Genomic DNA, 23921 nt, shown 5'->3' with positions numbered 1-23921 from the left:
CCGACAGACATACTTGCCAACCCTTCCGAATTTACCGGCAGTCTCCCGAATTTCAGTGCCTCTCCTGAAAATCTCCCGGGACAACCATTCTCCTGAATTTCTCCCGATTTCCAGCTGGAGTTAAGGCACGCCCCCTCCAGGTCCGTGAGGACAGCCTGTCGTCATGTCCGCTTGGCCAATCAAAAAGTAACCACAGAACACTATGTGTTCTGTGGTTACTTTTTGGTTGGCCAACGGTTTACGTTGTATTGCGCACCCTGACGGCAAGTGTGGGAGTCGGTTCTGAAGTATGAAGTAAAGAGACGTAACTTCGTCACCTTTCACCTGGTTATTGACTCCAACCCAGAATATTACACTGTCCATACCTATGCTCCTTCAAAGGCTGTGCTATTGGCTGCAAAGCATTGCACTTTCAAATACAACAATGAGTAGAGAGGAGTGTTATGTGTGTATGTGTGTAAATAAATGAACACGGAAATTCAAGTATTTATTTTATTTATATGTATATATATATAATAAAATATATATATATATATATATATATATATATATATATATATATATATATATATATATATATATATATATATATATAGCTAGAATTCACTGAAAGTCAAGTATTTATTTTATTCATATATATATATATATATATATATATATATATATATATATATATATATATATATATATATATATATATATATGAAATACTTAAATTTCAGTGAATTCTAGCTATAAATATACTCCTCCCCCCTTAACCCCGCCCCTGGCCCCGCCCACACAGACTCCGCCCACCTCAACCCCCCACCAAATCTCCCGAATTTGGAGGTCTCAAGGTTGGCAAGTATGCCGACAGAGACACTTAAAATATTTGTTATTGTTTGTGCACCTTAGTTTGTGCTATGATGCCATCTTTTGGACAAGTTTGCTCGCTACTTCCTGTTTTGTGCCTTGAACCGGAAGTATATCACGTTGTGTCTACTATTCGTATATAGAGTTTCTGCTCGAAAAAATGATTTTTCATCATTCCAATCAACGTTTGTAAGTTTTACAATAAAACTAAAACAATTCATACTTACTAAACCGTCCCGTGTGTGATGTCTGAAGGAGTGTTTTCATGCGTGCTATCGTAATGTAATCAAGCTAGCGTCGTTAGCATTAGCGAATATGCTAACATGTTTACAAGTGTCTGTGTTGGTATTCATAACTTACAACGGCATTCTTTTTTATAATGTTTTAGTTTCATCAATTCACCAAAAAGGTCACCGTGGAGTTATTGAGTTTGTTCAGCTGATTGAACTGACAAAAAAGAGGAAAATGTCTAACGGCACAAAGTGCTGCCACACAAGCCTTGTAAGAAAATGTTGAAAATGAAGACAACATTTCCTGCAATTGGCTGAATTTCTACACTATATTTCACCTCAGCTCCCAACCTCTTAAGTCTTCTTGGAATGCACCATGGAATGTGCCACATCATTTTGAGTTCTTTTAGTAGATAGTTTACTAACACTATTATCATTGAAAGTGTAAAATTCTATAACTTGCATGCAAAGAACTCAGACTGTATCCTGCAGCCTCACCTCCTCAAGTAATATACTTCCGATGTTGTGACCTCTCTTTCCATCCGTCACGTCAAAAACATAACTTCTCACTGGCTACTAATAAACACTACAACTGGTTTGGAACTAATAGTGTTCGGAATGTAATCATCCAAATATGATTAGCAGCAAAGTAGACAGTCGTCAACGTTGCGGCTCGGAGAGCGAATGTCGGCAACAACACACTAGCTCGTATGTTATCCTGATCGTCTCCCCGTCCTGCAACTCATGAAGGCAAAAAGAACAGAGAGTACACCTGCGTCTAAGGCAAGCGTTTATATTTTTCTTGATATTAAAGTAAAAAAAAGCAGAAGTGATATTTTGACGCAAAAATAAGGTTAAAAAATACAGATTTCTGCGTTTAGACGGACATTACACATGCCTGCGTAAGGTTAGTTAGCGTTTTAAATACCTACCATTGTTCTCTTTCTAATTTTACTTGATCAAGCCTTTTCTAATATTCCATGTCACAAAATAATAAACATATTTACGATGATTCGTGTTGATATCGTATCGGATCAATATCGGTATCAGCCAATACTCAAGGCTCCAATAGCGGCATCGAAAACGTTGTACCAAGACATCCCTAAAATGTACAGTACAAGCCAAAAGTTTAAACACACCTTCTCATTCAATGTTTTTTTTTTTTTTTCATGACTATTTACATTGTAGATTGTCACTGAAGGCATCACAACTATGAATGCACACATGTGGAGTTATGTACTTAACAACAAATGTGACATAACTGAAAAAATGTTTTATATTTTATTTTCTTCAAAATAGCCACCCTTTGCCCTGATCACTTTTTCGCACACTCTTGGCATTCCATCGATGAGCTTCAAGAGGTAGTCACCTGAAATGGTTTACATTTCACAGGTGTGCTTGAAGCTCATCGAGAGAATGCCAAGAGTGTGCAATGCAGTAATCAGAGCAAAGGGTGGCTATTTTGAAGAAACTGGAATATAAAATACGTTTTCAGTTATTTCACCTTTTTTTAGAGATGTCCGATAATATCGGCCTGCCGATATTATCGGCCGATAAATGATTTAAAATGTAAAATCGAAAATTATTGGTATCGTTTTTTTTTAATTATCGGTATCGGTTTTAATTATGTTATTTTATTATTTTTTTTAAATCAACATAAAAAAAAAAAGATACACTTACAATTAGTGCACCAACCCAAAAAACCTCCCTCCCCCATTTACACTCATTCACACAAATGGGTTGTTTCTTTCTGTTATTAATATTCTGGTTCCTACATTATATATCAATATATATCAATACAGTCTGCAAGGGATACAGTCCGTAAGCACACATGACTGTGCGTGCTGCTGGTCCACTAATAGTACTAACCTTTAACAGTTAATTTTACTCATTTTCATTAATTACTAGTTTCTATGTAACTGTTTTTATATTGTTTTAGTTTTTTTTTATTCAAGAAAATGTTTTTAATGTATTTATCTTATTTTATTTTATTAATCTCTAAAAAAAGGACCTTATCTTCACCATACTTGGTTGTCCAAATTAGGCATAATAATGTGTTAATTCCACGACTGTATATATCGGTATCGGTTGATATCAGTATCGGTTGATATCGGTATCGGTAATTAAGATTTGGACAATATCGGAATATCAGATTTCGGCAAAAAGCCATTATCGGACATCCCTACTTTTTTTTTAATGTACACTACCGTTCAAAAGTTTGGGGTCACATTGAAATGTCCTTATTTTTTAAGGAAAAGCACTGTACTTTTCAATGAAGATAACTTTAAACTAGTCTTAACTTTAAAGACATACACTCTATACATTGCTAATGTGGTAAACGACTATTCTAGCTGCAAATGTCTGGTTTTTGGTGCAATATCTACATAGGTGTATAGAGGCCCATTTCCAGCAACTATCACTCCAGTGTTCTAATGGTACAATGTGTTTGCTCATTGGCTCAGAAGGCTAATTGATGATTAGAAAACCCTTGTGCAATCATGTTCACACATCTGAAAACAGTTTAGCTCGTTACAGAAGCTACACAACTGATCTTCCTTTGAGCAGATTGAGTTTCTGGAGCATCACATTTGTGGGGTCAATTAAACGCTCAAAATGGCCAGAAAAAGAGAACTTTCATCTGAAACTCGACAGTCTATTCTTGTTCTTAAAAATGAAGGCTATTCCACAAAATTGTTTGGGTGACCCCAAACTTTTGAACGGTAGTGTACATAACTCCACATGTGTTCATCCATAGTTTTGATGCCTTCAGGGACAATCTACAATGTAAATAGTCAAGAAAATAAAGAAAACGCATTGAATGAGGAGAAGGTGTGTCCAAACTTTTGGCCTGTACTGTACATATACAAGCTTTGTGAACATTTGAAAAATAATCATGCTTACCGTCCTCAAGCATGTTGACCGTGATTGGCAGGGACGGGCGACTGGCTCCCATGGGTGAGTAGGCCACCACAAAAAATGTATAGGCAGTGTGGGGGAGAAGATCTTTGACATGGTACTCTGTGGTGTCATTGTTCATCGCAAACTGGTACTCCACGTTATCAGAACCTGAAAGGGACATACATGGTATATTAATATTTGTATAATATACAAATATTTGTATATTATACAGTTGTTATGGGCGATGTCTTGACCATAACACACACAGCCAGAAAAGTATACATGGCATCTGTAAAGCTGAAGCTTATGTTGGAATTTAACCACAAGGTGTTGTGTACTTTACCAAAGAATTAGGCACCAATCAATGCCTTTTACTCTCTGTAGTTGAGTTAACACCTTGATAAGGAAATGGAGTGTATATAAAGTTTATACACACACCTGCAGCACGCTGGCAGTGCACAGAGTACCCAATGATTTGGTCCGCGTTGTACTCCGGTTTCTCCCACGCGAGCAGGGCAGTGGTACTGGAGTACGGGGTGACGGAGAGGTGCTGAGGAGGGCTGGGAAGACCCTCTCTCACAATGACCGTGAGCTTGGCGGTGGCGCATGCGGTCCCCAGGCCGTTGTCGGCAATGCACTGGTAGTAGCCCCCGTCCTCCAGGGCCAGCTGGTTGATTAGCAGGACTCCGGGGTTTTGGGTCTTGACTCGTCGGAATGACCGGATGGGCTGGCCGTCCTTCAGCCAGTGGAGCAGCGGAGCGGGCTCGCCGGAGCTGTTGCACACGAACCGGGCGGTGTTTCCCCGGGAGAGGGACACCGTCTCCGGGGGTTGGAGAATGACCGGAGGGGCTAGTGGATAAAATAAAAAAGTGGGAAAATAATTACATGGAATCAGCTTAACAATCACTCTTTTCAACATGTATTTTATATTTAATACAGAATAGCATTTTTTTCCGTATTTGTTCCACTTGTTACATATCCTTAATGTTTCTACTGCTACTTGTCATGATCTCATATTAATTTATTGTGTTTTGTATTATTTCCTGTTTGCCCCCATTCCTATGGTCTGAGCACTGGCTTCTTATGCTGGATCACATCTTTGTTTTTTGTGTTACCTGCGTTTTCCCTATTTTTTTTCTTTTGCACTTGCCTGACGTTTCTGCATCTCGGGGTCCTGACAAACACCAGCACGTTACATTATTCACCCTTTGAAAACCATTGGCCCTGGGGATGTGACTGGAATCAAACAAAGTTTGATCGAGTTTTGTTGTGGTTCAGAGGAAACTGGATATTAGTTAAAGTAACTATGTAAAAAAGGGGATGATTCAAAAAGTTTATACTTCTTCCCATTACCCTTTTGAGATATGTTTAATTTAATTTAATTTTCTTAATTCAATTTTCTTTTGTTTTTGTGAAATAATGATATTGCCATTGAGCACAAAACTGTTCACTGGAGATATGTATGTATTAGAGATGTCCGATAATATCGTCCAGCCGATATTTTTGGCCGATAAATGCTTTATAAAGTAATATCGGAAAATATCGGTATCGGTTTTATTATTATCGGTATCGGTTTTATTTATTTTTTATTTATTTTTGAAAAATTAAATCAACATAAAAAACACAAGATACACTTACATTTAGTGCACCAACCCAAAAAACCTCTCTCCCCCATTTACACTCATTCACACAAAAGGGTTGTTTCTTTCTGTTATTAATATTCTGGTTCCTACATTATATATCAATATATATCAATACAGTCTGCAAGAGATACAGTCCGTAAGCACACATGATTGTCCGTGCTGCTGGTCCACTAATAGTACTAACCTTTAACAGTTAATTTTACTCATTCTCATCAATTACTAGTTTCTATGTAACTGTTTTTATATTGTTTTACTTTCTTTCTTATTCAAGAAAATGTTTTTAATTTAATCATCTTATTTTATTTTATTAATTTAAAAAAAAAGGACCTTATCTTCACCATACCTGGTTGTCCAAATTAGGCATAATAATGTGTTAATTCCAAGACTGTATACATCGGTATCGGTTGATATCGGTATCAGTAATTAAAGAGTTGGACTATATCGGAATATCGGATATCGGCAAAAAGCCATTATCGGACATCCCTAGTATGTATATTATGTACTACATGTACTGTATGGAACTGACATACACAATAAACAACAACAACCCCACAAAATCTGCCTAGCAACAAGCAGCAACTACTTTGCGAGACCAGGGAGATTATGTTGACCAACATGACGACTATTTTAATATTATTATGAAAAAATAAACGAGAGTAATGTAATTTCTTTCAATATTTCTTTCCAGTATGTATTTTATATGTAAAACAAAGTAAAAAATATATATATATTTTTCTCAAGCTGTGAAGCCTCCAAAGCCTTCTCCTGTGACTCACTGACTGAAAACCACTGAACGTGATTGGCATAAACTGTACTCCCCGCCCCCGCCCCCCTCCCCCCCCCCCTCCAGCCAAGGGCAGATATATTTGAGCTATAAAAACAACATTTTGTCGACTAAAGTACATTCCTGAATGCATCAACTTTCTGTGTAATGCCTTCTTTCAGCAAAGTTTATAAGAGAAAATTGTAGTCTTAAAGGAGGAAGTAACATTGTTTTCTCAGGGGTTGGTGCACCAATCATTTTTCTTGGGGTGGCATGTCCCGGTTGGTAGAGTGGCCCGTGTCAGCAACTTGAGGCTTCCAGGTTTGATCCCCGTATCCGCCATTTTAATCACTGCTGTTGTGTCCACTTTACCCACCTGCTCCCAGTGCCACCCACACTGGTTTATATGCAGCTTAAAGATGTAGATAATGGGTTTCACTATGTAAAGCGCTTTGAGTCTCTAGAGAAAAGTGCTATATAATTCACTTCATATATAAGAACTATTCATGTATTTGCTCTTTACCCTCTTGGTGGAACTTAATTTGACATTCACTCAAAGGTAATTAGCAGATTAAACCCTGGATTTAATTGCAAGAGTGAGGTGTTCCTGGGGAATTGAAGGTACTTTGGATTTGGACCTGTCTCTTGCATTCTAGTGCCTTCTTATTGTATCTTATACTGTAGCAGCTTATTTGTGTCACTTCCACAGAGGAATGCTGTAACAAAAATACTCGTGTCCCATTTAGTTATTTGCTGACTTGAGGGTATCAAAGCACCAGAGACCGTCTTCATCATACACAGAGGATGAATAGCATGTCACTCTTACCAGACACATGCAGCTCAGCAGCAGCAGTGACAAACTCTCTGGTGCGGGGCTTGTTGGCCCTGCAGACGTAGACGCCCGCATGGTGCTGCCTCGTGTCCCGAATCACCAGGTTTGTGGCGAGGACAACCACGTCGGTGGAAATGGGCTTTCCGTCTGATTAAAGCAGGCAAAAAGGAGGTGACCAGCTGAGACAAAGACTGGAGACATTTTAGAAAGCAAAGAGCAGTGAGCAAAAGAAGATTTACCTTTTTATGATAATCAAATGTAAATCAAAGGTTTTATGATGAACACATAGAGCAGGCCTGGGCAATTATTTTGACTCGGGGGCCAAATTTTGAGAAAAAATGTGTCTGGGGGCCGGTATATCTATTTTTAGAAACACTAAAACAAAAACTCACAATAATGTCTGAGTGAATGCTAAAAACATTATGACAGACCGCCTTAAAAAAAAAACGAATGGAATTTTAAATTTTTTTACTGAATGAGACACCCAGAATGTACATGAAAATAAAGAATGTGGGATTTACAATATTAACTATGAATGATAAAACACTGAATATTGAGAAGATATGAACTTCACACCCCCTCTCGATCGACATGTTTTACAATCAAGCGAAACGCAACAAAAATGCAACAAACACAGCGAAATATGAACGCGAAGGATAACAACAAAAACACCTACTATCTGATATGTCACTAATCTTTAGAACTTTGTTGTAAAAATCTCCTTCCACGTCTGTCCCTGACACCTGCATTTCAGGCTGGCCGCTCTGGAAACACTCTGTGGAAACGCTCCCCACCCACACTGCTTGGTGCCTCGTCTGAGCTGCTGTGTTTTAGATTACCATAGTAACTAGTACATCATGCAAAAGCGCAGATTCCAACCATTGAAATACTTTGTATAGTTCAAGACTTACGGTCAGTTGAAAACATCACTGCACATCATAATGGCAGCTACAGTTTCCATCTTAATTAAGATTAAAGTACCAATGATTGTCACACACACACTAGATGTGGTGAAATTTGTCCTCTGCATTTGTCCCATCCTTGAAAGATCTAAAACAATTATTGAAAGGCCTAACGGGCCGCACGCGGCCCCCGGGCCTTAATTAGCCCAGGTCTGACATAGACAAACTGAATTTTTTTAAATTTAAATAAGGTTTTAATAATAATGTTCCAGAGCTACATTCATTTTCAAAGTTAGGTAATTAATTACAATAGTAAAAGCAGTGGTGTCAAACTCGTTTTCATTAAGGGCCACATTGTAGCTTCAGAGGGCTGCTTGTAACAGTGAAGATATATCAAGGTTCAAGGTTCAAGGTTCAACTTTATTGTCCCCGCGGGGAAATTTGTCTTGGGCACAGTGCATCATTGCTTTCTTAACATACACAAAAACAACAGAACAAAAACACAAGCGCAGACACAACTACAACCAGACAACTAACATTTAAACATCAGAACATGGAGCTTGATAGACATAGATGGCACTTTGATGTAGGCATAAAATCTACAGTATGGAGATAAAGATAAAGTGCCAGTGTACATTGCACTAGAGCTCATAGATAAAGTGCTTTGTGCTAAAGTGCTTAGTTCTAAAGTGCTATGTGCTAAAAAAGTGCTAACCTATGTATTAACATTCTATTGCACCTTGTTGGTCAGCTTAATGGAGGCTGGGACAAATGATAATTTAAGGCGGTTCGATTTGCATAGTGGGACCCGGAGTCTTCTCCCTGATGGCAGGGTTCTATATTCAGGGAAGAGTGGGTGTTGTGAGTTGGAAATAATTTTCTTAGCTTTTTTCCTAACTGCCTGCTCATAGATGCTCTGTATAGGCTCATATTCTTTCCTCCCTACGATTTTCATTGCCGTTTTATGCATGCCGGCCAGTTTGCTTTTTAGCTTAATGGTTAGGTTGCCAAACCATGAGGTGATCCCGTATCTAATGATGCTCTCTACAATGGCACGGTAGAAAATCATCATGATGTGGGTGCTTACGCCGTACAATCTTAATCTTCGCAAAAAATATAGCCTCTGTTGCAGTCTATTGCACAGTTTGTCAATATGTGTCTTCCAGCAGAGAAGATTATCAATATGAATCCCTAAATATTTATATGAGGATACCTGGGTGATTTCCTGATTTTTGATGACCACTGGCTCATGGTCAGTCACTTTCCTCGGATCCAAAACCATTTCCTGTGTCTTGGTCACATTTAAAATAAGATAGTTGGTATCACACCACCTAATAAATAGGTCTATCTCGTCTTGGTACACAGAGGGGTCCGTATCCTTGTGTAGAAGGCTTAGGAGCACGGTATCGTCCGCAAATTTCACCATATAATTGTTAGGGTGCACAGTCCTACAATCATTGGTGTACAATGTAAACAGTGTTGGTGATACAACACAACCCTGTGGGACGCCTGTGTTGCAGTGTTTGGTGTCTGACAGTGTTCTGTTGACCTTCACTTGCTGTGTTCTGTTTGTTAAAAAAGAGTGGAACCATTTGATCAAGGTGGAGTTTACACCCATGTCTTTGAGCTTCTCCAAGAGTATGTGAATTTGCACTGTATTAAAAGCTGAGCTAAAATCAACAAATAAAATTCTAGCATAAGCTTTTGTGTTCTCAAGGTGCTTGGAGATAAAGTGCAAGGTGCAAAGGATTGCATCATCAGTACTGCATTCCTGCTTGTACGCAAACTGGTACACAAAAAATATAAAAGCATCATCGCTTCATATTATAATTACACAATTACCTATGTATTTCCATCCATCCATCCATTTTCTACCACTTGTCCCTTTCGGGACCGCGGTGGGTGGTGGAGCCTATATTGATTATTAGATTTTTTTTTACATACAAATTGCTGGATAACTTGCGCTAAAATAATAAGTTAAGGTGACAAGCAAATATTTAAGAATGCATTTGTTATTTCTTACAAAATGTGCAATACAAAATGTATTAAATTTATTGCATGATCGGATCATATTGAATATATGAAAAGTCATACAGCACATACATTTTTCTCCGTCAACATGGACAAATGAGTACATTAAATAATATAAGGTTTATAAATAATAAAACTAGGGCTGTCAAAATTAACGAGTTAACTCATGTGATTAATCACAAAAAATGATCGCAATAATAATGAACACACTTAGATTAATCATACCATTTATTTTGACCATACAAGCTCATTAACCTTAACCGCAAAACGGTCAGTGATCGGATCAATGCATACGTCAGTACAAAAATGAGTGAGGAGACTTCGACTGGTGTACTTGCTGGAAAATTTCACTCCAAAATACAGCCTGAAATAACTTTAGATTAAACGGCTATGAAGTTTTGTGCAAATACATGACATGCCTTCAAGTGAAACGTCCCTGTATGACAATCTGACAAAAAAATGCATTTGTGTAGACATATTGGGGTCTTTTTTAAGCACATTTTAATTATGCGAGCAAGTAATCATCTGTGATTAATCAAGGATTAATCCAAATTACAAAATGTGATTAATCTGATTTTAAGGAAATCATCAACAATCTTTTTTACAGCTCTAAATAAAACTGTAGTGTACTACATGACACATCACCTTATGAAAGCCATTGGCACAATATAACAAAAGAACAATAGAAGACACATTGAGAGCCTTTTTTTATTTTTAGCCCGCAGGTCTGCAAATATTTTGTCTCCGATACTTCAGGATGGAAAATGAGCGAGTAATAACACAAAGGAGACAGGGGAGTTGGATGAAGACAATTCAGAGGATTTACAGTACCTTGTCTGCTCCAGGACACCAGCGGCTTGGGCTGGCCTTGTGCCATACACTCCATCACCGCGGGACGGCCGAGCACCACCGTGGCATTCTGAGGCGGTGCCACGATCACAACTGTGTTCAAGGCTTCTGCAGAGCCTTGATGAAGACAAAAAAATGTGTATTATTTATGCATAATATACGAGATAATACTGTGTTCTTGAAAGGGGAGTCGCTAATGTGAATCAATCCACTTCATGTTTATGGCCTGCTATCACAACTGTGTTGAACCGGCACTGATGCTGTCCCATATTTCACTTATTTATTATGATTATTTATTAACAAATCTCCATTTAATCCCCACTACTTATTAGCCAAAGGTAAATTAAGGTTAAACTGGATTCTCTAATTGACTCCTGTATTTTAAAGGCTGGAGGACATTTTCTACTTCAAAGTAGTACAGTGAGAAACTGCAAAAACCCAGCTGCATTGAACGCTTCCAACTATGATGGTATGAGACATGCTTAAGAGCAACAACAATAGAGACTGAGGGCAGTACCATGAATTGATTAATGTGGACCCCGACTTACTTATTCGGGTATTACCATTTAGTGGTCAATTGCACGGAATATGTACTGTACTGTGCAATCTACTAACAAAAGTTTCAATCAATCAAAAAAAGCAAGAAAATGGAGCACTGCGGCAAAGTAGAGACTGTGGAGTGGGGGTGTGTACCCAATTTGGTACCTTTTATAAAGTCCGATTGAGTTCCGTCGGTTCACGTGAAATCAAGCGGTACCATATTTCAATACCTCTGTTGCCCGTGACGTAACGTCCGGTGGCAAAAATATGCACCGGCTCAAACATTTGGCAGGGAAACAATCACTCAAGCAGCGCTGCCTCGGGTAACGTTGCAATTTTCCGCGCTAAAAAAAACCAAGTATGTCTGACAGAAAACGCTCAGACGTACAAGTAAGGTTCCACTTTTCCAAAACACGCTAGCTCGATGCTAACTTACATTGAAACTCCAAAAATGTGAATATTATTCAAAGCTGTGTTTATACCAGCAATTAGATTTACAAGGTGAAACTAATATATGACATAAGCTCATAACATGCAACTCAAGACATTTCAAGACTTATTTTGATTAAATTTGATGATTTTGGCTTACTTTATGAAAACCTTAAATCCAAAACTAAAACATGATCATCAAAATTATAACAAATACAAGCTTGACATTTTTCACTTTGTATGCAATGAGTTTATATCACATTAGTTTCACATTTGAAGTTGAATTGCTGGCATGAAATCAACTTTTACACAATGTTCACATTTTTGGAGATGTATATGCTACTGATTAGCATTAGCGATTTTACATGGCAATTTCAACACCTTCAACTACAACTACAACTTAGACGTACGGTGTGTAGTAAGTACAATACTTAGAGTGTAAACACTTTTTATGTCTTAACATACAAAGACTACTTCCTGACTGGGTAACACATTAGTTTGCAGTATATTTTATGTCCTTATGGGCTACAATAAAACATATATGGGCCAAAATGTTGATATTTGCATGTTAAAAAATTTAAAAATGACCTGTCCTTCATTGTAAAGTAGATTATTTTAGGGGAGATCGACACAAGCGCAACAAGGGACTCCACTACAGAGACTGACCTGTGGTGACAGTGAGCAGGGATTCATGACTGACGTTCCTCCCGGCAGAGTTGGATGCAACACAGCGGTAGGCGCCTTCATCTTCCTTGGCAACCTCCAGAATGTGGAGCACCCCATTAGGAAGCGAAATTAACCTGCGTCACACGAGGGCGATGACAGAAGGACACCAAGTAAGAAGCAGCATGATGGATGCTAATCACTGACTAAGAGATGCAAAAAAAATAAAACAGTTGTCTGTAGTGTGCGGGGTTCTGGCTGGGTCCCTAAAGGGGCCCCCATCCCTCTTTGTTAAGGGAGGGAGACCATTGGCTGTCCCTACATGATAGAATGATAACTAACTACAGTATATATTTACAGCAGTAATTCAACTATATAAAAGAATGTTAGAATACTATCCAAACAGCGGACATTTATCCATGTTAATATGGAAAAGCTGCTGATGGTGTGTTTGACGGAGAAGCAGCTTGAAGGAGATATCGTAGAGGTCCCCTTTCCAAGGTAAATGCTGCTACATTACTTCATAAAACTACTGCAGTTGTTATAGCACATTCTATTTGATGGTTTTTGTTTTAACAGTATAAATAAAAAACAGTACTAAAGTTGTTTTTACGGTCAAAAACTGGCAGCTCAGTCGCCAGATTTTTACCATAAAAACTGTTTAATTTTTTTTTTACAGCGCTCAATTTGATACATATCTTGCTCTGAAATCATATGCCAAGCAGCTATTTGAGTATTTATTTATACTTTAACAAAAAATGTATTGGAATAAATGATAATATAATATTTTGTTGCATTATTAGGTAATATTAAAGTTTAAAATTGCATTCAGTACATGTATTTTTTTTATGTAAAAAATTGAAAAAACAAACATATTTAGAGAAAAAATATAAAATACTTTCTTAACGCATTTTATTTCTATATCTATGGATGTTCTCATTCATCCAGGTCATTTAAATCTCAAGGTGTCACGGTCCGGGCACACCTCCGCGCGCCAGGCCGGCTGCAGCAAGCAGCTGCAATCAATCACCGGCAATCAGCACACCTAAGCTGATAATGAGACCTGCTTTCATAAGCCTGCACAACCTGCTATCCCGCGCCAGAACGTAGTCATCTGTTCCTGTACATTAAGCGAACATCTAGCTCTATGCACTCTTGCTCTCTCTGTGTGTTCTCCCCCGTCGTGTTGAATTGTCTCGTGTCCTCCTTGTCCTGCAGCCTGCCTTCGTTCCCACGTTACGAGATGTGTGTCTCGTTTCCCCGTGTTCCCTCCGCTTCCCTGGCTGCTGGCTTTCTCCTCCTCTCGACCTCACGTCTGCTCACAGACCTCCGAGCCAGCCTAGGCCCTCTTGGACTTCCGCCTCTCGCTCAACACTCCGGATGACACTCAGCAGTTAATTCCCACACATAGTCGCCCACCATACACTTTTGGATTTAGTCACACTCCATTCCATGCAATATTTATACATACAGTGTTTCCCACACATTCATTTATTTGTGGCGGCCCACCACGAAATAATTAAGGCCGCCACAAATAGATTTTTTTTTTTTTGTCCTGTCTAGCTTCTCAGGCAAATCATATAGTTGATGTAGATGCCCATATCGGCTGTTCAGATTTACTTTACAAAAGAGAAGTGTAGGATCAAGATTTTTGAGGCTCTTTGTTCAGTGGATCAGATGTTTGATGAAGCTCTGTGTCTATCTTCCACCACAACTGTTTTCTGTTTATTTGTTACTGACTGTGGCAGGACACCTCTGCCTCTGTTTTACTTTATGTTGCTGGTAAATAATATGGTTGTAGTAGTAGGCTAAAGTTAAATTATTTAGTATGCACTAATTAAAGGGGCAGAGCTTTAAGAGGCATTTTAGCTTTTATATTTTTATAAGATAATTTTTTTGTAAGAACCACAATTAATAAATCATATCATTGTAGTAAATTATGCAAATTACTTGATGATGTCATGGTGACCACGCCCATAGCCACACCCCCACCGCCACAGGTATCTTGGCAGTTTATGGGAAACACTGATATATATATATATATATATATATATATATATATATATATATATATATATATATATATATATATATATATATATATATATATATATATATATATATATATTGGACTGTGGGGCCTCCATGTTGGGGTTTACCGAAAACCCACACATACTGATCAATACCTACTTTTTGACCCAACCCACTGTAACACAAACTAGGCGTTATTAGAACCCTACAACACAGAGCTGATAATGTTCCTACCAGCCCACAGGCCAAAGAGAAAGAGCATAAGCATTTAAGGGAAGCCCTCAAAACCTGTGGTCACCCCAGCTGGTCGTTTGTAAAAAAGTGCATCCAGTTCCAGAAATAACAAGAACAGGGTGGATGAGGAGGAAAAATGTGACAGACTCAAAAATATCGTCATTCCATATGTATCAGGTCTATCTGAGGAACTCAGAATCATTTTTACCAATCCAAAATCCCAGTACACTTCAAACCAGGCAACACCCTGAGACAGAGACTGGTGAATCCTAAAGACCGGACACCCATACCCACAAAAACAACCTGGTGTATACTATCCAGCGTAAGGATGAATGCACTGATTCATATATTGGGGAAACAAAACAACCACTAAGCCCACATATGGCACAGCATAGACGGGCAAACTCTTCAGGCCAAGACTCAGCTGCCTACCTTCACATTAAGGGGAAACAACACTCCTTTGAGAACAAAAATGTACAGATTCTGGACAGGGAGGACGGATGGTACGAAAGAGGAGTGAGCTCGTTTGCATCCTAACATTGTTTTTCTCACTACAATAGGGCAAAACCATTCTTGCCCAGGTACACCTTCCTAGTGTTGGACTATAAATATTTGGGGTTTTGGCATCAGCCGCTAGACGAGATCTGACCAATCTAAGTCTATGAGCACGAACTGATGAAGCCTACTTGGATGAGAGGCGAAACGTCTTTCTAAGACAAACCAAACAGTCCAGTTGTGAGCGATTCTATTTATACTGTATGCTTTCTAAGCCAAATAAAATGATGTGGTGGGCCAGATCTGTCCCTCGGGCCTTGAGTTTGACATGATTGCACTATAGAAACAACAACCTTAGATTAAACAGCAAATAAATTGGCAGCTCAGTTGCATTAATTTTACTGTAAAAAAAACAGTGGCATTGTTTTCAGGCATGTGAGGATAACTGATAAAAAAAAAAAAAGAACAATTTCAGACGGCAGAAGTGCTGCCATGGAAGCCTTGAAGGGAAATTTTGAAAATCAAGACTACATTTCCTGCAATTGGGTCTATTTCTACACTTTATTATGCCTTTAGATTTTTTTTTTTTTTTTAATTAATATCCTGAAGTTTAGCATATTAAACAATTTTAACACCATTAAATCATACATTTAAAAAACATACCAAACGGCGGCCAGGGTTCAACCCAAGATCTTCTGCTTTGCCCTGCAAGTACTATTGACATTCGCCACGGAGCCACCGGAAGTGGCGGAGGAAATTTTGCATTTATATTTTAATCAGTGACAGCGCATGAAGTAGCCAGGAACACTTTGGGGTAAAATATTATATGAAGCTCCTTGTCATTCAATAATTTACATTTTAATGTGCTTTGATCGCGAAACCCTACTCAGAGCGCGTTTTCCTGACTGACTGACACAACGACAGTATTATACCAACAGCGTTGTACATCAATTTCCTTCAGGTGAAAGCCACATGTATGATTTAATGTTAACGTTATGTTCACAGCACATTTTAGATCGGATCATTTCTTAGGTAAAAGTGGACTTCTTTGTGCTACGTTGTTGGAGTTGTAGCGGGCTGTGCATGACCAAAAGTGGTATATCGAGAGATGATGATCTACCGCAGTGGTTCTCAAATGGGGGTTTGCGTACCCCTGGGGGTACTTGAAGGTTTTCCAAGGGGTACGTGAGATTTTTTTTAAATATTCTAAAAATAGCAACAATTCAAAAATCCTTTATAAATATATTTATTGAATACTACTTCAACAAAATATGAATGTAAGTTCATAAACTGAACATCAAATCAAGTAGGCTATTCCATTGATTACCATAAACCCACAGTTTCCCCCATGCCATGATGGTTTGACCCTCACTAAAATGTCTGTCAAAAAGAACTGTGAAAAGAAATGCAACAATGCAATATTCAATGATGACAGCTAGATTTTTTTTGGACATGTTCCATAAATATTGATGTTAAAGATTTATTTTTTTGTGAAGAAATGTTTAGATTTAAGTTCATGAATCCAGATGGATCTCTATTACAATCCCCAAAGAGGGCACTTTAAGTTGATGATTACTTCTATGTGTAGAAATATTTATTTATAATTGAATCACTTGTTTATTTTTCAACAAGTTTTTAGTTATTTTTATATCTTTTTTTCCAAATAGTTCAAGAAAGACCACTACAAATGAGCAATATTTTGCACTGTTATACAATTTAATAAATCAGAAACTGATGACATAGTGCTGTATTTGACTTCTTTATCTCTTTTTTTCAACCAAAAATGCTTTGCTCTGATTAGGGGGTATTTGAATTAAAAAAATGTTCACAGGGGGTACATCACTGAAAAAAGGTTGAGAACCGCTGATCTACCGCATGGTGGTGTATAGCGTACATAATGTCCTACACAAAGTCAGTCATGTCATCATCCTTTTGTCACCTAAAAAAATACAGCGGACATGACCTCGGTGTCCTTAATTGTAGTCACAAATTTTGTTTAGATCCTCTTTTTTGATATTTTGTTAAAAAAAATGCGGAAGTGAATGTTTAAAAACGCGGATTTCCGCATAGTTGTGGACATTTCACATGCCTGTGTTTTCCCATTTAATTAAATGCTGTAAGAACCACCACGATTTTTACGATAAAATTATTTAATGTTTACATTAACGTTATGAGCTGCCAGTTTCTTACCGTAAAATAAAAAAAAAAATTGTTTACAGCGTACGTCAAAAAACAACTATAATAATCAAATTCATAAGCAAATTATGTACAAAACCCGAAACCAATGAAGTTGGCAAGTTGCGTAATTCGTAAATAAAAACAGAAAACAATAGTTTGCAAATCTTTTTCAACATATATTCAATTGAATAGACTGCAAATACAAGATATTTAATGTTCAAACTGAGAAACTTTGCAAAAAATCATTAACTTAGAATTTAATGGCAAAAACACATTGCAAAAAAGTTGGCACAGGGGCATGTTTACCACTGTGTTACATGGCCTTTCCTTTTAACAACACTTGGCACCCACCTGTTCCCAATTAGCCTGTTCACCTGTGGGATGTTCCAAATGAGTGTTTGATGTCTTTTTTGCCACTTGTGCCAGCTTTTTTTAAACATATTGACACAGACAGCAGCTTTAATATTATATTATATTATATTATTATTGCAGGCATCAAATTCCAAATGAGCTAATATTTGCAAAAAATAACAACGTTTTCCAGTTTGAACGTTAAGTATCTTGCCTTTGCAGTCTATTCAATTGAATATAGGTTGAAAAGGATTTGCAAATCATTGTATTCTGTTTTTATTTACGATTTACACAACGTGCCAACTTCACTGGTTTTGGGTTTCGTAATATCATGAGGCGACTCCTTATACATTTATATTCATATATTATTCACTGCTTCAAGCAGCCCTCTCAGGGCGACCCTAGCTGCAATGTGGCCCTCAATGAAAACAAGTTTGACAGGCCTGGTATGAAAGACAGTAAGTTGGCAGCTAGCCAACGCTAATAGCTTGGAACCCTACTGCCTTGAATTCACAATGTTTTTAGGCTAACAATTGACTTCATGAGGCAGGTGCCATATTGTGCAACCAGAAAACGGGTAAGATACAGACACAGAAAAAAAACTAAGAAAATTGGATGGAGGATAATACCAAAATAAAGAGCAGGAGCGAGCCACTGGGACCAATCAGGAGAAAAGCAGCCGCTAGGAAGAAGGCAAAAAGGCGCTGATGTATCAGCTTATCTTTGTGACAAGCCATTAGCAGTGCCTACGGTGGCGGAACCTCATCTCACCCACGAGCCCTCATAAGCATCGAGCTGTTTGCAGGTCATGCAGGGCCACGGCGGTCATTAGCACTACTAAGCCGGCCGCGACAAAGAAACAAAGTTCACTAGAGCCCTGTGAAATGTCAGAATGGGTAGGCCCTCCGGTAAACTAGGAAACATCAAACAGGAGTTGTATAAAAAATTAAAAAAATTGATCGTGAGTAAATTTCATTTACTGTATTTTCCGGACCATAGGGCGCACGGGATTATAAGGCGCACTGCCGATGAATGGTCTATTTTCGATCTTTTTTCATATAAAAGGTGCACCGGATTATAGGGCGCATTAAAGAAGTCATATTATTATTATTTGTTTCTAAATTTAAAACATATCCTTGTGGTCTACATAACATGTAATGGTGGTTCTTTGGTCAAAATGTTGCATAGATGATGTTTTACAGATCATCTTCAAGTCGCTTTCTGACAGTCGCTTCCGGATGCGCCATATTGTGGGCGGTCTTATTTACGTGGCTCACCTTAGGCAGCGTCTTCTCCCCATCATCTTTGTTGTAGCGGTGTAGCGTGCAAGGACGGGAGTGGAAGAAGTGTCAAAAGATGGAGCTAACTGTTTTAATGACATTCAGACTTTACTTAAATCAATAACGGAGCAGCATCTCCTCATCCGGAAGCAACACCGGAAATGTGTCCCGTGAAAAATCGTCCGACCGGAACTCTAATAACTAAAGTTCCTTGGGTGAATAATGTAAACTCACTACACCGGTATGTTTTAGTGCTTTCATGGCGAGTTTACTGACAGATATAAGTAAGAACTTTACACTACTTTATATTAGAAATGGCAACAGTGCAGGATGAATGTCGCATAACAAGAAGATAGAGAAAAAGAAGAAGCTTATCCACTAAGGTGTCGACACGGACTACAAAGGCAAACGCGCACAATTTTTCAGGACTTATGCAGATCCCAAATACAGATCAGCAGGTACCAAAAGGTAAGAAAAGTTGCTTTTGCATAATATGGCGAAACAAAATGCCAGATAATATGTCTTACCTTATACACACTCCATAATAATATTCGTATGTTTGATGCGCCGACAATCCATCAAGCGGTGCGGCTTCATAGCTTACAAAACTCGTACTAAAATATTTTGATAGATTTTTAAGCGCTCTGTGTAATGTTCTATATTTTCAATGGAACATATGCAATTTTGGTGATGTTTACTTGAGTCATATTGCCATATTGTGTTTTTTATGTTGATTTAATAAAAAATAAAATAAAATAAAAAAAATATATATATATATATATATATATATATTTTTTACATTTATTTTATTATTATTTTTTTATTTCTTGTGCGGCCCGGTACCAATCGATCGACGGACCAGTACCAGGCCGCGGGCCGGTGGTTGGGGACCACTGTTTTAGTCTACACGTATCTCTTATGTTTGACTGCCATCTACTGGTCACACTTATCATTACACCATGTACCAAATAAAATTGCTTTGTGGTCGGTAAACACAACCAGAATTATTCCGTACATTAGGCACACTGTCGAGTTTTGAGGGGAAAAAAAGGATTTTAAAGGCCTACTGAAACCCACTACTACCGACCACGCAGTCTGATAATTTATATATCAATGATGAAATCTTAACATTGAAACACATGCCAATACGGCCGGGTTAATTTATAAAGTGCAATTTTAAATTTCCCGCGAAACTTCCGGTTGAAAACGTCTATGTATGATAATAATAATAATACCTGGGATTTATATAGCGCTTTTCTAAATACCCAAAGTCGCTTTACACGTGTGTGTGTGTGTGTGTGTGTGGGGGGGGGGGGGGGGGGGGAATATTAAAACAACTTTATTAGGAAAAGAAACTAAGAAAATAAAAAATAAAAATAATAAAGAAACACCAAGGGCAGGGTCAGTTTGGAAAGGCTAATGTAAATAGGTGAGTTTTTAGGGTGGTTTTGAATTTTGAAGGTAGGGAGGGATGGGGCATCTGTGATGTGCCTGGGGAGAGTGTTCCAGAGAGAGGGGGCAGCCACGGAGAAGGCCCTGTCGCCCCAGGTTCGGCGCCTGGTCTTGGGGACCTCCAGGAGGCCAGCATCACTAGACCTGAGGGAACGGGACGGGACGTGTGGCTGGAGGAGGTCAGAGAGGTAGGGTGGAGCCAGGTTATGGAGTGCCTTGTAGGTGGTGAGGAGTATTTTAAAGGGGATTCTGTATTTGACAGGCAGCCAGTGGAGGTCATGAAGGACAGGTGTGATGTGCTCTCTGGAGCGGGTTCCGGTGAGCAGGCGGGCAGCGGAGTTCTGGACATATTGCAGTTTATTGAGGGTTTTGGAAGTGATGCCGTAGAGGATGCTGTTGCAATAGTCTAGCCGGGATGAGATGAAGGCGTGGATGAGGGTTTCGGCAGCAGAGGGTGTGAGGGAGGGCCGGAGACGGGCAATGTTTCTGAGGTGGAAGAATGCAGTTTTGGTGATGTGGTTTACGTGGGGTAGGAATGAGAGGGTAGGGTCGAAGATTACACCTAGATTGCGGATGTGGGTGGAGGTAGTGACAAGGGAGCCGTCGATGTTTAATGAAAAGTCCTGAGTGGAGCGAGTGATGATAATGATAATTATTTCAGATTTGTTGCAGTTGAGTTTTAGAAAGTTTTTTTGCATTCAGGTTTTTATGTCTGTGAGGCAGGTGGTGAGGGTGGAGTGGGTGGCTGGGGTGATGGTCATGGTGGAAAGGTATAGTTGTGTGTCGTCGGCATAGCAGTGAAATTGAAGGCCGTGGTGGCGGAGGATCTGACAGAGGGGCAGGAGGTAGATGGTGAAGAGTAGGGGGCCAAGTACTGAGCCTTGGGGGACGCCGTGGGTGACTGGGGCAGTGGAGGAGGTGCAGTTGTTGATTGAGATGAATTGCTGACGGTCAGAGAGGTAGGATTTCATCCAGGAGAGGGCAGTGCCGGATAAACCAAGGGAGGAGTGGAGGCGTGATAGGAGGATGGAGTGGTTGATGGTGTCGAAGGCAGCACTGAGGTCGAGGAGAATGAGGATGGAGAGGGAACCAGAGTCGGCGGAGAGGAGGATGTCGTTGGTGACCTTGAGGAGGGCAGTTTCTGTGCTGTGAAGTGAGCGGAAGCCGGATTGGAACGTTTCGTATAGGTTATTGTGGAGAAGGTGGGATTTGATTTGGGAGGCAACTGCACGTTCGAGAATTTTAGAGAGGAAGGGGAGGTTGGAGATGGGCCTGTAGTTGTTGGGGAAGTTGGGGTCGAGACCGGGTTTCTTGAGAATGGGGGTGATGGCAGCCAGCTTGAGGGCAGGAGGGACAGAGCCAGTGGATAGGGAGGAGTTAATTATAGTGGTGATGAGAGGTGAGAGTGAGGGGAAGCAGGCTATGACTAAAGTGGATGGGATTGGGTCGAGGATGCAGGTGGAGGCTTTCATAACAGAAGTTATGGAGGATAGGTCAGTTGTGGTGATTTCGGAGAAGAAGTTGACTAGGTGGTTGGAGAGTAAAGGGGGGGCATGATCGGGGGTAGGGGAGGAGGTGGGAGAGGAGGCGGCCAGTTCAGAGTGGATGGTGTTGATTTTTGATTGAAAAAATGATAAAAATTCTTCACATTTGCTGGTGGTGAATGAGGTGGTGGTGGTGTCCATGGGTTTGAGGAGTTGGGTTACGGTAGAGAAGAGTATCTTGGGGTTGTTGCTGCCGGATTGTATGACGTTGGAGTAGTGGGAAGTGCATGCATTGTTGAGGGCATCTCTGTATTCCTGTTGGTGTAGTGTGTAGATGTCCAGGTGAACAATGAGACCGGTTTTCTTTGAGAGCCGTTCAAGCTGCCGGCCCTTGGCTTTAAGGTGACGGAGGTGGTCAGTGTACCAGGGGGCGGTGTGGGTGTAGGAGACAGTTTTGGTTTTTATGGGGGCGAGTTGATTGAGACAGGAGGAGAGTGTGCTGTTGTATCTGTTAACCAGTTCAGTGGGGGAGGCGTTCAAAGTGAGGGTGTGATCGGAGGTGGTGTCAATCAGTAGGGCGGAAAGAGAGGGGGGGTGGATTGATTTCATGTTCCGTTAATATATGGAGCGTTGCTGCTTGATAAAGGGGGTGGGGATGTCTATGTCCAGGGTGAGGGCCAGGTGGTCTGAGAGGATGTCTGTGAGGTTGAAGCTGGTGAGGTTGCTGATGGAGAGTCCAGTGGTGCAAATTAAGTCCAGGGTGTGTCCTTTTTTGTGGGTGGGGAAGTCAACGTGTTGAGTGATATTAAATGAGTTGAGAATGTCCAGAAATTCAGTGGCAGTTTTGCAGGTGGTGGAATCGACATGACTGTTGAAATCTCCCAGTAGGATGACTGAAGGTGAAATGGCACAGAGTTGGGTGAGAAATTCAGAAAGATCGGAAAGGAATGCAGGGTTGGGTTTGGTGGGGCGGTAGATGATTGCAGTGACCAGGGGTTTGGGGCCAGGCAGCTTGAATGACTGGTGCTCAAAGGAGGAGGGGGTTGTGATGGTTACAACAGTGGGTTTCAAGTGTTGGCGGTATATTGTAGCTATACCGCCAGCACGACCGTCACGTGGTTTATCCATGTAGGTGTATCCTGGGGGTGTAGCTCTGTTGAGGTGAATGTATTCCAGTGGTTTTTGCCAGGTTTCGGTTATGCTGAAAAAGTCTATGTTGTTGTCAGTTATGAATTCACTGAGTATTGGTCCTTTTTTATTGAGTGAGCGGGTATTGAGCAGAGCAAATTTAAGGGATGGGTGAAGTTGGATGGGTGGGGGTGCTTTGGTTAACGGTTGCAGGTAGGCAGAGCGCACGTGTGGTTTGTTATTGTGATGACGTGTGACGTCACTGGGGGTGGGTCGGTTGCGTGACCAGAGTGATGGGATGCAGTGTTGTTCAGTCCGGGAGTAAATAAACTTTCTGCGGGAGCTTCTATGGATGTATCTGGGTCGGGGAAACAGTCCATGTGTTTTGATGGCTGCTGTGATGTCTGGAGGTGTGGTGACGTGGTTGCTGAGTGTGAGGAGTTGCAGAGCAGAGTATTTGAGTCGCATGCTGGCAGTGGTGGATGTTAGCCTGGGATCGTTGGCCGACAGCCGCACACTTGTTGGCCAGAGATGGAGAGACAGGCACAACGCGACGATCCACAGCATGACAGAGGAGAGGAGAGAGGAGTTGGTGGAAGGACCCGCGCCGGCTGCGTGTTGTTGCTGCTAGGGCAGGGTAGCTGGAGGCTGGCTAG

At 40.0% G+C, this 23921-nt stretch overlaps 1 protein-coding gene across 1 annotated transcript in view; it reads right to left on the bottom strand.

Annotated features, from left to right (window-relative positions):
• igdcc4 (immunoglobulin superfamily, DCC subclass, member 4) overlaps nucleotides 1–23921 on the bottom strand; it is a 255257-nt gene that overhangs the window by 57783 nt on the left and 173553 nt on the right. Inside the window, exons 4-8 of the mRNA XM_062024310.1 lie at nucleotides 12636–12769; nucleotides 10983–11117; nucleotides 7213–7365; nucleotides 4419–4829; nucleotides 3984–4148 (exon numbers count right to left, since the gene is read on the bottom strand). Coding sequence (XP_061880294.1) covers nucleotides 3984–4148; nucleotides 4419–4829; nucleotides 7213–7365; nucleotides 10983–11117; nucleotides 12636–12769 — 998 coding nt within the window. The remainder of the gene's footprint in view (nucleotides 1–3983; nucleotides 4149–4418; nucleotides 4830–7212; nucleotides 7366–10982; nucleotides 11118–12635; nucleotides 12770–23921) is intronic.

The sequence above is a fragment of the Entelurus aequoreus genome, linkage group LG02, assembly GCF_033978785.1.
Source record: "Entelurus aequoreus isolate RoL-2023_Sb linkage group LG02, RoL_Eaeq_v1.1, whole genome shotgun sequence".
NCBI lineage: Eukaryota > Metazoa > Chordata > Actinopteri > Syngnathiformes > Syngnathidae > Entelurus > Entelurus aequoreus.
This window is presented reverse-complemented; position numbering and strand designations above follow the sequence as displayed.